At 55.7% G+C, this 14028-nt stretch overlaps 2 protein-coding genes across 2 annotated transcripts; both read right to left on the bottom strand.

Moving 5' to 3' along the window:
- Positions 1–1753: 1753 nt before the first annotated feature.
- LOC128401585 (hemoglobin subunit alpha-A-like) lies at positions 1754–2530 on the bottom strand. Its single transcript, XM_053364812.1, has 3 exons — positions 2391–2530; positions 2075–2279; positions 1754–1972 (listed from the first exon to the last, which is right to left on the bottom strand). Exons 1-3 carry the CDS (start codon positions 2483–2485, stop codon positions 1844–1846), a joined length of 429 nt encoding a protein of 142 aa, XP_053220787.1. The 5' UTR covers positions 2486–2530; the 3' UTR covers positions 1754–1843.
- Positions 2531–6615: 4085 nt separating this feature from the next.
- On the bottom strand, positions 6616–7428 carry LOC128401583 (hemoglobin subunit alpha-D-like). The gene is made up of 3 exons (XM_053364811.1): positions 7262–7428; positions 6966–7170; positions 6616–6846 (listed from the first exon to the last, which is right to left on the bottom strand). Exons 1-3 carry the CDS (start codon positions 7354–7356, stop codon positions 6718–6720), a joined length of 429 nt encoding a protein of 142 aa, XP_053220786.1. The 5' UTR covers positions 7357–7428; the 3' UTR covers positions 6616–6717.
- Between the last annotated feature and the right edge of the window lie 6600 nt (positions 7429–14028).

Raw genomic sequence — 14028 nt, 5'->3', positions numbered from 1 at the left:
ACAGGCCACACGATACTCACACAGGCCACCCTGCCCTGCCCTGGGGTTCTGCTGGCTCAGGCAGCAGTAGCACCCCCCCAGCCTTGCTGCCAGCCCTTTAATCCCCCCACAGCACCCCATGCAGCCACCACCTGCCCTCCACGCTGGCAGGAAGCCTCTAGGGAACCCCCAAAGCCCTCCTTTGCCCAAAGGCTTTGGCCCAGCAGTCCAGGGGAGGAGACAGGATGCTTAGGCAGCAGTAAAGGGGCCTTTCCACTTCGTTGCGGTATTTTTAGGTAACGGCCCGGCTAGCCTGAGGACTCTGCAGCCCCTCCGTGGGGCGCATGAGCTGATGGGGGGCACCAGACCAAGGCCTCACTTCCCAAAGGGCTGTCCTTCCTGCCATTCCCACCCAGGAGCAGCAGGGGGCGCCTGCGCGCAGGGAATGCAGCGGCTGCCCCGAGGCCCCACATGGGGTTAACCCCTTGGGGCCCAGAGCCAACTCGGTTCTGCCGCAAAGGTGCGTCAAGTTTGCCTTCCTGACTAGCCAGCCCGGGAGCCGCCTCCTGGCCGAGCGGGACGTGGGGCGCTGAGGAAGGAGCTTGCCTGGGCAGCCCCTGTGATGACAGGATGCGGAGCTAGATGGGCATTTGGCCTGATCCAGCGGGCTCCGCTTAGCTTCTTAGAGCATCATCTCAGAGAGCAGCAGCGGGGAAGGGGAGGGGAGCGGGAAGCTGCCCCCTCTCTCTGCCGGGGCTGTGGGTATTTCTTAGAGGGTCTCTGGTTCCCCAGAGACAGGTAGACAAGTCTGCATCCAAAGCAGCGATCAGAGGAGGAACAACCTCCGCGGGGAGCACAGAGAGAAGAAATGCCTTGGTGCGTCTGCAGCAGCGCAGCCGGACATCTTCCGCTGCCCCGGCCCCCAACTGCAGCAAAACACGACCAGTCTCTCACATATCGGCCTCTGCAGCCACAGCAGGCGCTGCAAACTTCCAACGGTTTGACTTGACCCCCAAAAGTGCACTCCTCCGTTGTAAGGGAGGGCACCCGCCCTTCCCATGCGCCCTTCCCATTGCTCTGGTGGTTTCTCGAGATCTCAGGAACTGGCGGTGGTTTCAGAGCCCGAGTCGCCCCCTCCCAGGCAGGGTTCCTGCTTGCGGGCCTCTTCCGGCGCCCTCTCAGTGCGGGTGTGGAGAGGATCCCTAGCACTCCCCCCCCCCGGCCTTGAAGTGGGCTTGGCTGTGGGGAGGGGGCTGCCTCTGCCCTCGAGCGCAGGATCCTAGGAAGCTGCCTTCCATTGCATCCAACCCGGGCCGTATTGCCTACACGGGCTGGCAGCTGTGGCTCGCGGGGCTTTCGGGCTGGACGGAGCCGGGCGGGGCCCTGATGCGAGCACAACCCCACGCCGAGACCGGCCCTTCCGAATAGTTCGTCTGCTTCATCCCAGTCAGTCCAGCCAGGGGCGCAAAGGCCTGGGGAGCCCCACCCCGCAAGTCCCCCGAAGGGAACTGGAAGGGAGACCCCCAAGGAGAGGGAGCCCTTCTGGGGCTGACTCTGCGCCCCTGTCCCGCAAAGGCCACGCGTGCCTGCGGCTATTTCAGGGCCCCCACCTAGCAGGCGACTCGGTCCAAGTGCCCCGGGTTCAAGGAGCGCCAAGTTAGGGACTATCCCGCGGGACGGGGTCTCCCTCGCCAGAGCCGTCCAGGCCCGGAGTCCACCTCTCCCTTCTTCCCGCCCGCCCCCAGTTCAGCCCAAGAAGACGCGAGAGATCAGGGAGAGTCAAGAGCAGGTTTATTGTGGGCTTTGGGCGTCGCGGGGCGGCGTCGAGGCGGCTCCTCTGCGGCGGGCTTGGGCTTCGTGGGGCCTAGCGGTACTTGGAGGTCAGCACGACGCCGACGCGGCCCAGGAACTTGTCCATGGAGAAGAGGGTGCTGGCCTGGAGGAGCTCCGGGTGGTGGGCGGCGATGGACACCAGGAAGCAGTGGCTCAGCAGCTGCGGGAGAGGCGGAGGGGGAGCGTTAGACGGGGCCCCGGACGGAGCGAAGCAGGGATCCCGCCCGCCCCGGAGCCCCGACGGGGAGCGAGAGAGACTCACCGCGAAGTTGACGGGGTCCACGCGCAGCTTCTGGGCGTGCAGGTCGCTGAGCTTGTCGAGGGCGCCAGCGATGTTGTCGATGTGCGCCACGGCCTCGCCGATGGCCGCCGCCACCTTCTTGCCGTGCACCTTGATGTCGCAGGAGCCGGGGGTCACGTCCATGTGCGCGAAGTAGGTCTTAGTGGTGGGGTGCGCCGCGAACATCCTGCGGGAAGAGGAGGCGGAGAGGAGCAGGAAGACGAGGGTCCGACTCCCGCCCGGCCCGCGGCCTTGTCCCCGGCCGGGAGAGGGTCCCTGCCCGAGGGGGCGGACTTACCTGGTGATGGCATCGGCGCCAATGTCCCCGGCGTGGGCCTGGACCACGCTCCAAACGTGCTTCACGTGGCTCTTGTCGTCGTCGGTCAACACCATCTTGGCAGCTCAAAGTCTCGGGTGCCGTCGGAGCGCGCGCGGCCTTTTTATCAGGGGCGCCCCGCCCCGCCTGGGGCTCTCCGCCCATCAGCGCCGCCTCTGGGCACCTCCTGGAGGGGAGGGATAGGGGCCACGCCCGCAGTCTGTTACAGGGAGGGGGCGCCAACTTCCCCCATCAGCTGGCTGGGCTCCAGGCAAGCCCGGGAGCGCCGCTCCTATCCCGCCGCATCCCCGGCGTGCGGAGGCTAGCGAGGCTAACGAGGCTGCGTCTTTGCGACCTGGAGGAGCCGCTTCAAAGCAGCCGGGCTCAGGGGCGAAGCTCCCCAGCGGCCTGGGGCCGGCCCCGATCTCCTCTATCCTAAGGTCTCTCCTGAGCGTCCACGGTGAGGGGCAGTGTACCTCTGCAAACGAAATAAAGAAATTAAGAAAGCTTTCGTGTGCATGCACACTTCTTCAGATACTAAGAAGTGTGCATGCACACGAAAGCTTATACCTAGAACAAACTTAGTTGGTCTCTAAGGTGCTACTGGATTATTTTTTTAAAAAACTTATTTCGTTTGTAGAGGTACTGCGTCAGACCAACACGGCTACCTCCCTGACGCTGCAAACGAATAACAGGCGCGCCCCGGGTGGCCCTGAGGGCCCCACTCTCAAAGCGTCCGCTGGCTTTCAAGAGCCTTTCGACAAAGTACCTCACCAACTACTCCCGTGTAAGCTTAGCAGTGAAGGAATAAGAGGAGCTGCTTTCGCTGCGGTTCCCGCATCGCAGGGGGTTGAATCAATTCCATGATTCTAAGAGCAGAGAGGTCCTCTTCCGGATCAGGAGTTGGCCAAGTTTCTGGAAGCAGGGAGAAATGGATCCGGCCGCCAATGGAGAGATGTAGAAAGTGGAGTCCCCCAAGGATCGGGAGCTGTGCTTTCTAAACGACCCTAGAGTTATAGATGAGCGGCGAAGTGGCCACGTTTGCTGGAGGCCCTAAACTGTTCAGGGTCGTTGTAACCAAAGGGGATTGTGAATCTCTACAGAAAGACCTCTCCAAACGGAGCGAATGGGCGGCAAAATGACAAAGGCAATTCATTGTAGACAAGTGTCTACAATACACGGGGGCGAAAAGTCTTTTTTTTAAATAATAATAATAATTTTTATTAAATTTCCATTTAACAATCCAATCATGTCTCATTCATTAATCCAAATTATGCCAATACATATCATAAGGTCCAAATATTTTGCCGAATTTTTAAAATTTTTGTTGGGGGTACCCATGCTTCGAGCTCAGAAGGGTCCAATTCTCTCATATTTCTGCTGCTTTGATGTTCACAAGTCCCGTCTTCCAATCTTCTGGATTGGAAAAGTCTTAATGTCACATATGTTTATGGAGTCTGAACTGGCAGACTGGCCAGGATCGCGACGTTGCAGTCCTAGTGGAGATACGGATAAAGATGCGCCTTCTGCGCGCGGCAGCTGTGGAAAAGGCAACCTCCGCGCTAAGGATCATTATTGACAATAAAGCTGCCATATCATAATGCTATTATTCAACTCTATGGGGCGACCGCAGGATATTGTTTGTAGAGCTGGTAAATGTTCAGGAAAGGGCCACAAAATGATCAAGGCGCTAGAGCGACGGCCCTATGGGGGAAAGTTGCGTGTTTGAGACTGTTTGGTTTATAGAAAAGGCAAATAAAATGAGACATGGGGAAAGTTTATAATATTACGCACGGCCTGGAGAAAGTTTTTTCCTGCCTCTCTCACGAAACTCGAACGGGAGCCGAATGTTGGAAGATTCGGGACAGAAAGAAAGTCCTTCACGCTGCGCAAGAGTTAAACTATGGAACTCGCTGCCACAGGAGGCAGGCGAGGGGCACCAGCTTGGGCGGCTTGACAAAAAGATCATATAAATTCATGGAGGAGAAGGAGGAGGAGCGGGCCTATCGAGGGCCACCAGCCACGAAGGCTCGTCTCTGCCCTCGCTCCTGGGCTCGGATCCTGCTTGCTGGTTTCCTCCGGGCATCTGGCTGGCCACTGTTGGCTTTCCTGATGTTCTTACATTCGTCTTTCCTCGCTGACGCCCCCAAGGACAGCTGCCTTCTCTCTCCCTTCCTCTACGCGCCTCACTCCATCCTCGGGGGTTCGACGCAGCAGGCTCTCACCCTCCCCAGTCGCTCAACTCTGCGGGTCCCTGCCTGGGCGAGGCTCGCTGGCCCGTGGCCCGTCCAGCGGCGCCCATCCCCGTCACCGTTGCTGGGATGCCGGCGGCGCCCCCCGCGCAAGACCAGGGGAGGATTACAGCTGCCCCCCCCCCACATTCCTCTCGGCCCCCAAACAGGCACTCCAGAGTCTTTGAACTGTGCTCTGCCTGGGAGGGCCCATGCCTGCTCCGGATAGTCCTCACAACCCGCTTGCGGAGTAGCCCAGTGTCCCCTAAATATATATTATTTTCACAATAGTTCCTTTTGGTACAGCCCCCTTTTTACGGATCTTCTCAATTTTCAGGCTCACTGAAAATTACATTACAAAAACTTCATTCATTCATTCTGATTTTGGGAGGGTATTATTGGGTTGTTTTTATTTTGATTATATATATTGTGGTTTGTATGTTGATCTTTTCTATGAACCGCCCTGAGACCTCTGGGTATAGGGCGGTATATAAATTCAATAAATAATCATTATCATCATCATCACTATTTTGCGTCCCCTCGGCTCGGTACCCGGGGCTGCTCTCCTTCGGTGTTTTGCGCCTGAGCTCCAGAGGAGGGTGTCTAACTTGACGTTGCATAACGCCATTAAAGATGACACGTGTGTGAGGGTCCCTGGGACGTGAGAACTTGGCCCCGTCAAAGCACAAGAGCCGGAGACAGGCGCACCCCGCACCCTGCAACTCCCCGCCCCACAAGCGTCAGCCCCAAAGGCTTTCCGGGGGAGGGGAGGGCCGTTCGTGCGGGCGGGCCCATGCGGAGCCAAGGCGGGAGTGCCTCTGAGCAGGGGCAGAGTGCCGTCCCCTCGGAGAGGGAGAGTTTTTCTAGACGGCGGTGGGGCGGGTGCAGCTCTGGCGGGAAGGACGGGCGGCCCTCTCGCCCACCGAAGGAGTCATGCTGCTCCATGTCAAGGGCCCGGCGGGGGCGGGGGGGTACGGGTGTTGTAGGGCGGCTGGCCGTTCCCTCCCCCACTTGGGGGGCGGAGTCCTGGCCCCACGGCTGGGAGGGCGGGCGCCTCCGTCCCGGGACAGGTGTGGGCTTCGGGGCCCCACTTGAGCAGGCGGCGGTCGCCCCGGCGACCTTTCTTAGTTCTTTCCTTATTTTATTCGCATTTTAAAAAACAACTTTTAGCAGGCAGCGGCCGGGCACTTCCCCGCACGATCACTTCGTTGTGTTCACACTGAAAGCATCCGATAATCCTCCCCCCCCCCATAAAAGGATGCTTATTCCCAGATGCCTCAGGGCAGCAAAAAGCAGCTTTAAAAGGAGAAAATGTGCATAGAGGACTTCGCTCTTTTAAACAGGGCCAGGAGTTGGCAAGCCTCACCCTCTGTAGTCTGCAATATCGGAACCGTAGAAGCCGCAGAGCAAGGAGCCTGGGGTCTCCTTCATGCCAGCCCCATCCCCGCCTTCCTCTTCTCCTGCCCTCCCCAGATGTTGGGGGGCAGACTCGCACACCTGGGGGTAAGGGCTCCCTCCTCGACGGGATCCCCGGGAGAGCCCTCTCCCCGCCGGGTCAGACTGCCTCTGAGGGTGAAGGGACCGCAGCCCTCTCCGTCGAGTTTCTGCCCGGGCTCCGCTGCGTTGCTTTAGCGAAGAACGCGGAGGACTTGGTGGGGTGGCGGTGGGGATAAAGGGGTCTCAGCGGGCACTGGACTCCCGTCTTCCCTCCCTCCTCACCCTCCGGAGGTGCCTGCGGGACGGACGGGGCTACGGGGGAGTTGGGGAGGCGGTTGTGGCGTGCGCTCCCTCGAAAGTGGACGGGAGAACTGCCGAGGCGGCGGCTGTCTCTTCTCTGTCTCCCCCCCCCTCTTCCCTGCGATGCTCACTTGAGGCTTTCTCGCCCCCTTGGGGTATCTGCTCCCCCTGAGACCCCTCCCCGCGTCTCCCACGCATGGGACCCCCTCCCCACGCCAGAAAAGTGAAGGACGCCAGAGTGAGGTTCACGCATTTTATTGCTCAGTGGCACAGCGGAGGCGGAGTGCCCGAGACGGGGGGCAAACGGCAGCTCCGAGGCGAGGGGGCGGGCAGCGGGGGGCTCATCTGTACTTCTCGGTCAGCACCTCGGCCACCAGGCAGAGGAACTTGTCAAAGGCCAGGTAGACCAGGGCGTTGTATTCTCCGCGGAGGCTGGTGGCCAGTGTCACGTGGAGGCATCTGGTCAGAAACTGCAAAGGAGAGAAAGAGAGACGGGGGTCAGGTGGGGGGTCGGTCAGGTGGGGGAGGGTCGAGGGAAGACCCAAGGCGCGCCCCTCCTGGCCCTCGTCCGCCCCGTCGGCGCGCTTGCCTTGAAGTTGACGGGGTCCACGCGGAGGTTGTAGGCGTGCAGGTCGCTGAGGTCGGACAGGCAGCCGCGGATGTTGTCAATGTTCTTGATGGCGCTGTCGAGGGCCTTGATGACCTTCTGGCCCTGGTGGTGAATGTCGTTGGAGCCGGGGCACAGGTCGTAGTGCGGGAAGTAGATCTTGGCCTGCACGTAGACCTGGAAAAGCCTGCGGGGAGGGAAGGGGGTCGTCAGGAAAAGGGACGGGGCGGGAGGAACCAGGCTGGGCTTCTCTCCCTTGGCCGCCCCGTCGAGCCTACCTGGTCAGCGCTTCGCCGCCCAAATCCTCGTGCTCGGGGGCCAGTTTGGCCCAGCAGCTCTTGATCAGCTTGCACTCGTCAGCAGTCAACCCCATCTTGGCAGCAGGCAGCAGGTCGAGTTGCTCTGTAAGTCCCAGGAGGCGGCGGAGCTGGGAGCCCTGCAGGGGCCGCCGCTTTTATAGCGGCCCGCGCTGCCCTCCTCGGCCCGCCCCCGCTTATCTTATCGCCCCGGGACTGCCGGAGAGGTCGGCTGCGCGGCGGAGCAGCCAAACCCACTAATGGCGCAAGGAGGGGCCTCGGCGACGGCGGACAGAGCTCAGCTCCCGCCTTGGCGGCCGAAAGAGCCGGTACTACGGGGGAAGAGCCGTCTATGCTGAAGAAACGGCTGGATCCGTGCAGCCTCCTGTTTTCACGGTGGACACCCAGGTGCCTCTTGCAGGAAACGCGCAAGCGGCATCCGAGCACAAGAGCGCCTCCCGCTCCAAACAGCGGCTGCCCTTCAGAAGCCTTTACGCCTCCACCGTTAGCCCTCTCTTCCTCCCTGAATTTCTCGGCTCCTTGTTTAAAGCCATCCCACTTGGACCGAGGGAGCCTTCTGCTGGGGCACGTGGCAAGTGGGGAGAGGACACGGGACTTCAGGCGCTGCCAAAGTTCAGACGACCAAAGAACCCGGGAGGATGCCCCGAGTCTTTTCGCGACGAGGGAGAGGCCGGCGGCATATAAATCCGACATATAAATAAAATAAAACGAGGGAGAGGCCGGCGGCATATAAATCCGACCGCCCGCCCCCCCGATTTCATGGCCTCGCAGGTCCCCATCCCAAAATCAAACACGCAGGGGATTTACGGTATCCGTTTAAAAATACTCTCGAGACGCCCCAGTCGGTGGCATGAGGGCCGCGCAGGAGGCGAATTGGCGTCAGGCTGATGCGTAAAGCGCATATTGCTAAGTTCAGCCGGGCAGGAAAATGTGTTTTTCCGCTTTAGATCAAGCTGCAGGGAACTGCAGTACAGTGGTACCTCAGGTTACATACGCTTCAGGTTACACACTCCGCTAACCCAGAAATAGTGCTTCAGGTTAAGAACTTTGCTTCAGGATGAGAACAGAAATCGTGCTCCGGCGGCGCAGCGGAGTGGTGCTAAAGTGGTGCTTCAGGTTAAGAACGGTTTCAGGTTAAGTACGGACCTCCGGAACGAATTAAGTACTTAACCTGAGGTACCACTGTACGTGGCTTTTCCCTCCAACTCAGAAAAAGGGGTCGCGAAATCCTTGAAAGGCAACCAGGAGACACATGCCGAGGCCGAGGATGTGTTTTCAGTCCCAGAAACGAGCTCCTCTTTCTCACACGCAGAGAGCTATTCCTGGTTCTCCCTCCCCACCAAAACCCGCCTTCATTTGTTCCTAGAGCCTTAATTTGAAAGCTCTTGCTAAACAATTCGGGACCACAAAAAGTGCTGGTTTTGTTTTCTACAACCAAGCGGTATATCATTGTTATGAAACAAACAAAGACCTATCGGAGATCTACCGCGAATCACTCAGTAGATCCTGATCTCCCCCTGCTCCCCCCAACACACCACTTCCCCCCTCCCATCCCCCGACGTGGTGCCAGGAGGTTCTCAGCCTAGCCGTCCTCACAGGGTTGCGGTGGGGATTAAATGGTGGAGAGGAGGAGGACCGTGCAGAGCACCTAGAGATCCTTGGAAGATATTCATGAAATAAATAACCAGGGAAGAGAAGCAGCGGAAGAAGAATGGAAAAAAATTAAGGACTATTTAAAGAAATATTATAAAATTAATGAAAGTTAAAATGATGTTGGATTAGAAAATAAATGGTTACTATTGGTAATGGATAAGATAAGGAGAATAAGTAAGATCAAACTAAGTTAAAATAAGGAAAGATTTGCTGAATAAATGATTAGAAATTGGAATACAGAAAAGGGAGGCATGAGGAAGTCGGGGAAGTAAGGTACAAGACTTGTTTGTTGTGTTTATTGTATTGTATTGTTTTGTTTTGTTTTTGTTGTTATAAAAAAAACCCTTTAATAAAAAATTAATTAAAAATAAAAAAAAGATATTCATGAAATAAATAAATACAATATAGCAAAAAGGGAAAAGAGCATAAAAATCTATTTGGATTGATATACATACCCTGCCCATCTGGCTGAGTTTCCCCAGCCACTCTGGGCGGCTCCCAATCAAGTGTTAAAAACAGTACAGCATTAAATATTAAAAACTTCCCTGAACAGGGCTGCCTTCCCATGTCTTTTAAAGATAGGATAGCTGCTTATTTCCTTCACATCTGAAGGGAGGGCATTCCACAGGGTGGGTGCCACTACCAAGAAGGCCCTCTGCCTGGTTCAGAATTAAACATTCTGAGGACCTAACTGCACATTACATTAAGTGAGTGGTTCTGGGGTTGTTGTTTTTTAAAGTTGATATGGGGAGGCAGTTTTGCAATAGGACTATAGTGCTTGAGGAAAGGAAGTTTCATCTTTTGTACCACAGTCCTGGAAGGACACAGAGAGCCCAGCAACAGGTGACTTGGGAACGTCAGGCAGCCCTAGCCAGAAACAAAAGGACCTCTGGCACCTCCTGCCCTGCCATGCTGTGCCTCAAGCCCTTGTCCAGCTCCGAGGGCCTTCTGGCAGTTCCCTCACGGTGAGAAGCCAAGTTGAAGGGAACCAGGCAGAGGGCCTTCTCGGTAGTAGCACCCGCCCTGTGGAACGCCCTCCCACCAGACGTCAAAGAGAACAACTACCAGACTTTAAGAAGACATCTGAAGGCAGCCCTGAAGCTTTTAATGTTTGATGTATTATGGTATTTTAATATTTTGTTGGAAGCCACCCAGTGTGGCTGGGGAAGCCCACCCAGATGGGCGGGGTATAAATAAATTGTTGTTGTTGTTGTTGTTGTTGTTGTCGTCATCATGTGGGCTCTCTAATAGTAGTAGTAGTAGTAGTACCGTAATTATTATTATTATTATTATTATTATTATTATTATTATTATTATTATTATTTATACCCCACCCATCTGACTGGGTTTCCCCAGCCACTGGGCAGCTCCCAACAGAATATTTAAAACACAATAAAACATCAAACATTAAAAACTTCCTTAAACAGGGCTGCCTTCAGAAGTCTGCTAAAAGTCAGATAGTTGTTTATTTCCTTGACATCTGATGGGAGGACGTTCCACAGAGCGGGTGTCACCGCCGAGAAGGTCCTCTGCCTGGTTCCCTGTAACCTCACTTCTCGCAGGGAGGGAACCACCAGAAGGCCCTCAGAGCTGGACCTCAGTGTCCAGGCAGAATAATGGGGGTGGAGACGCTCCTTCAGGTCTACTGGGCCAAGGCCATTTAGGGCTTTCAAGGTCAGCACCAACACTTTGAATTGTGCTCGGAAACGTACTGGGAGCCAATGCAGGTCTTTCAGGACCGATGTTATATGGTCTTGGTGGCCGCTCCCAGTCACCAGAAGTGGCACACACATACCATGGACACATGCCAGGCCTGGCAACAGAGCTGCAATGGGGGCAGCAAGAGGGGAGGTTGCTGCTGGGGACCAGGTGAGCATGTTTACACAGGCACATTCCCTTTCTGTCTCTGCCTTAGGGGGAGGAAGGGTGTGAGGGAGGGCCAGGCAGCAGTAGTGTTCTGGGTTCTTTCACACAGGGGCAATGCCAATGGCAACACTCATCAACTGGGGGTGGGTGGCCCCTCAAAATATTTTTTTAGGGGTCCAAGAGCCCTCAAACCCTAGGAGTTGGTGCCCATGTCCTGTGTGAATAAGACTTTCTCTATCCTGAATCTCAGGTGAAGAGGGAGCCGGGCACTGGCCAGCTCCAGACACTCTTGGCTGAAACTTATTTTCTACATCCATTCAAGTTTGGGTTCAGGTCTGATTCTGGAACAGTCACCGTCAGGGACAGCCCACCCCATTTCACCACCTGAGGCAAAAAGGGGAAGGTGTTGCAGGCTTGGTTGTGCAGTGACTTTTGGCGAGATCTCCCTGGAAGCGGCTGCCACAGCCGCAGGACCCTGGCAGTGTGGCAGCAGGCCCCGTGGGATTCTTCCGCCTGAGGCAGGCTGCTTCTTCACTTTGCCTCATAGGCGGCCCAGCCCTGGTCACTGCCTGACTGTCCTGCTGCCTCAGGTCTTTGCTGAGAGAAGGGCAGGGTGAGGGCGAGCTCCCTTTGACGCCTCTCCACAGCCTTCCATGCCATTTCCCCTGACATCCTCTTCCAGGAGAGTCCTCATGAGTCGCTGTGTCGGAGGTCCTGTGCAGCTCCTCCTGGGTTGGCCAATGCCGGAAGGGAACTTAATATTTCATGGATTTATTGCCAGATGTTGTTCAGAAAAGCAGGCCTCCTGGGGAAGGGGGAGCTGCAATTCTGAGCAGAGAAGCAGGAGGGGGGGGTGCTTAACCCTTTATCCACCATATTCTGTTCCAGAAAGGCCCTCTCCAAAGCTGCCTTTCCAGCTGTGAGGATCCACATGTCTGCGCCCACTCTCAAACTCATGGGCTTCTGGAACCAACCGGGCTCATTAAGGGCACCTGGGGGCCTGCTTCCCTGCTGCCAATTGCCGAAGAGGCCTGTGAGTGCATCCTCAGAACTCTCCATGCCAAAATGGCAAAATTAAATGGAAAGCTCAGAAAGCAAGAATACAATAACTTAAAAAGAATGGGGAAAGTTTATAATTTATATATGAGACCACTGCAAGCAGGTTAAAACACTGGAAGGATTTTGATTACACTTGTAAAGTAACACAAACTGTGGATAATTCAGAAAGAAAATATTTGCATAAATATTGATATGCAGATGTATTTATTTTTACTAGGACCCATGGAAGGGATGGAGGGAAGTCAAGAGATTCAGAGTAATCTCAATATTTGGATGTTGAATTGATGTTTGTTGTGTGTTTATATATTTTTAAAAATCAAATATATTTTTTAAAAAGATATATGTATTTATTTATTCATTCAGAGTCCTAAGTCACAAACAACCACCCCAACTCCCCTTGGTTTGCAGGTCGCAATGCACACCTAGGGACGGGTGCTGCAAGTGTGCAAGTGATTAAGAGCTCCTTGTTTATTTTTGCGCGGCGGAGAGGGAATCTCGCAAGCCTGAGCTTGAAGCGTAGGTTGGAAAGTCCTCCCCCAAAGAGCACAGAAATGCGTGGATGTTTCTTGTCCTCCAAACCCCCCTGATCCTCCTCTGCACGACCCCTTTAGACAGCAGGCCTGGGGGCAAGGGAGGGCCCTTCCCTTTCCCCTTCTAGGGGAAGCCACTTTAGGAGTCCTCATCCCCGTCCAGACTGCTGCTGATTTCCTTCCCAGTGAAGAATTGGACTCTTTGGCCGGCAGAAAGAGCCAGAGTCGCTGGAGGCCTGAAGGAGGGAGCTGCCCCAAAAGTCCCCTCCCCTCAGCTATCTCCTCAGAGACACAGCCTGCCTTATCCTCCAGCTTGCAGGGCGTGGCCAGGCTGATAGGAGGAGGAGGAGGAGCCTGGGCTCTCAGCTCACCCCGATCTCTGCGCAGAAAGCCACCCTGGCCTCATCCTGAGGGATGCTCCTGCCTTCTCACCCAGCTGGCAGGCATGGACTCTGCGCTCCCTGCTGCTTCGGGTGCAGAGAGATGTCTTTTTGTGGAGGCAGCGGAGCTCTGCTTCAGGGCAGAACCCAGGAGGGCAGGATCTGTTCCTCAATCTGTCCAGTGCTGCTCTGACTGCCTCTTAAGCAGACAGGAGAATACATCGCAGTGAAAGAATTAATTAGAAATCCACCTGAGTCCATTTTTGCTGACTGCATTGTGGTTCCTTGTTTTTCTGACCACACAGGCATTGTCCTCCCAGACTTCCCTGAGGATCTCAGATGGGAACTTCTCTTCTGGGGGACTCTGCAGTTGGCGATTCCACCTCCCCATACCATCTCCTGTAATTATTCTAGTTTCTTTAGCCTGGCAATTGAGGGATAAAGGGTGGGGATGGCGAACCTCCCCACACCCTCCCTGGGCCCTCTTGAGCTGCTACTCTTAATGAGAACTTCCCAGACCAGACCTGGTCCTCATTTGGCAGGAGCATCACACCGAGCAAAAACAGGATCTGCTTAGGAGTGTCAAGCCCAATGACCACAGTGACTCGTCTCCAGTAGGTCTGGCCCCTCATGGATCACTTGCTGATACTAAAGGCCCCTACCTCCCCACATCTGACTATGTCTCCTCCTCTCCAGGATTTTCCCCAAGCAATCTGAGACTAAGCCTAGGTGAAGCTAACTTCTCTTCCGCCCTCTTCATGCCTCTCCTGGTTCTGGGAGACCAGCAGGAGTTGCAGCAGGAATCATAGAATCATAGAATCATAGAGTTGGAATAGACCACAAGGGCCATCGAGTCCAACCCCCTGCCAAGCAGGAAACACCATCAGAGCAGAGGGAGACCCCTGTGCCTCTTCACCAGGTGGACTCATCTCTGCCTCTTGGCCTCCCCCCTCTCCTTGTTTCAGCTTCTGACTCTGATTCTGGACTTCTCTCTGCCACAGACTTTCCCAGCTCGCTAAACCCTGTTACCTCTTCCGCTTCTGATACCTCCTCTTCCAAGTCTCCTTCCTCTTACCAGTCATGTGGCCCCACCACCAGTCCCTGGGCTCTGAGCCTTCTTCCCTTGATGGTTCCCCAGCTGGTTCCTGCCATCATTCCTCTGCATCCAACCAGTTCATGATATTCATCAGCCAGAAGATCACATTTGAGGTTTGGAGGAAACAGGTGGAGCCCAGCGGGC

Source organism: Podarcis raffonei, chromosome 14 (assembly GCF_027172205.1).
Source record: "Podarcis raffonei isolate rPodRaf1 chromosome 14, rPodRaf1.pri, whole genome shotgun sequence".
Taxonomy (NCBI): Eukaryota; Metazoa; Chordata; class Lepidosauria; order Squamata; family Lacertidae; genus Podarcis; species Podarcis raffonei.
This window is presented reverse-complemented; position numbering and strand designations above follow the sequence as displayed.

What these genes read in the sequence shown, in the direction of transcription:
- LOC128401585 (XM_053364812.1), bottom strand. Translation starts at nt 2,485, where the DNA reads ATGGTGTTGACCGACGACGACAAGAGCCACGTGAAGCACGTTTGGAGC. An exon ending in GGCGCCGATGCCATCACCAG is followed by an intron (nt 2,280 to 2,390) that starts GTAAGTCCGCCC and finishes CTCTTCCCGCAG; the next exon opens with GATGTTCGCGGCGCACCCCA. An exon ending in TGGACCCCGTCAACTTCGCG is followed by an intron (nt 1,973 to 2,074) that starts GTGAGTCTCTCT and finishes CCTCTCCCGCAG; the next exon opens with CTGCTGAGCCACTGCTTCCT.
- LOC128401583 (XM_053364811.1), bottom strand. Translation starts at nt 7,356, where the DNA reads ATGGGGTTGACTGCTGACGAGTGCAAGCTGATCAAGAGCTGCTGGGCC. An exon ending in GGCGGCGAAGCGCTGACCAG is followed by an intron (nt 7,171 to 7,261) that starts GTAGGCTCGACG and finishes CCCTCCCCGCAG; the next exon opens with GCTTTTCCAGGTCTACGTGC. An exon ending in TGGACCCCGTCAACTTCAAG is followed by an intron (nt 6,847 to 6,965) that starts GCAAGCGCGCCG and finishes TCTCCTTTGCAG; the next exon opens with TTTCTGACCAGATGCCTCCA.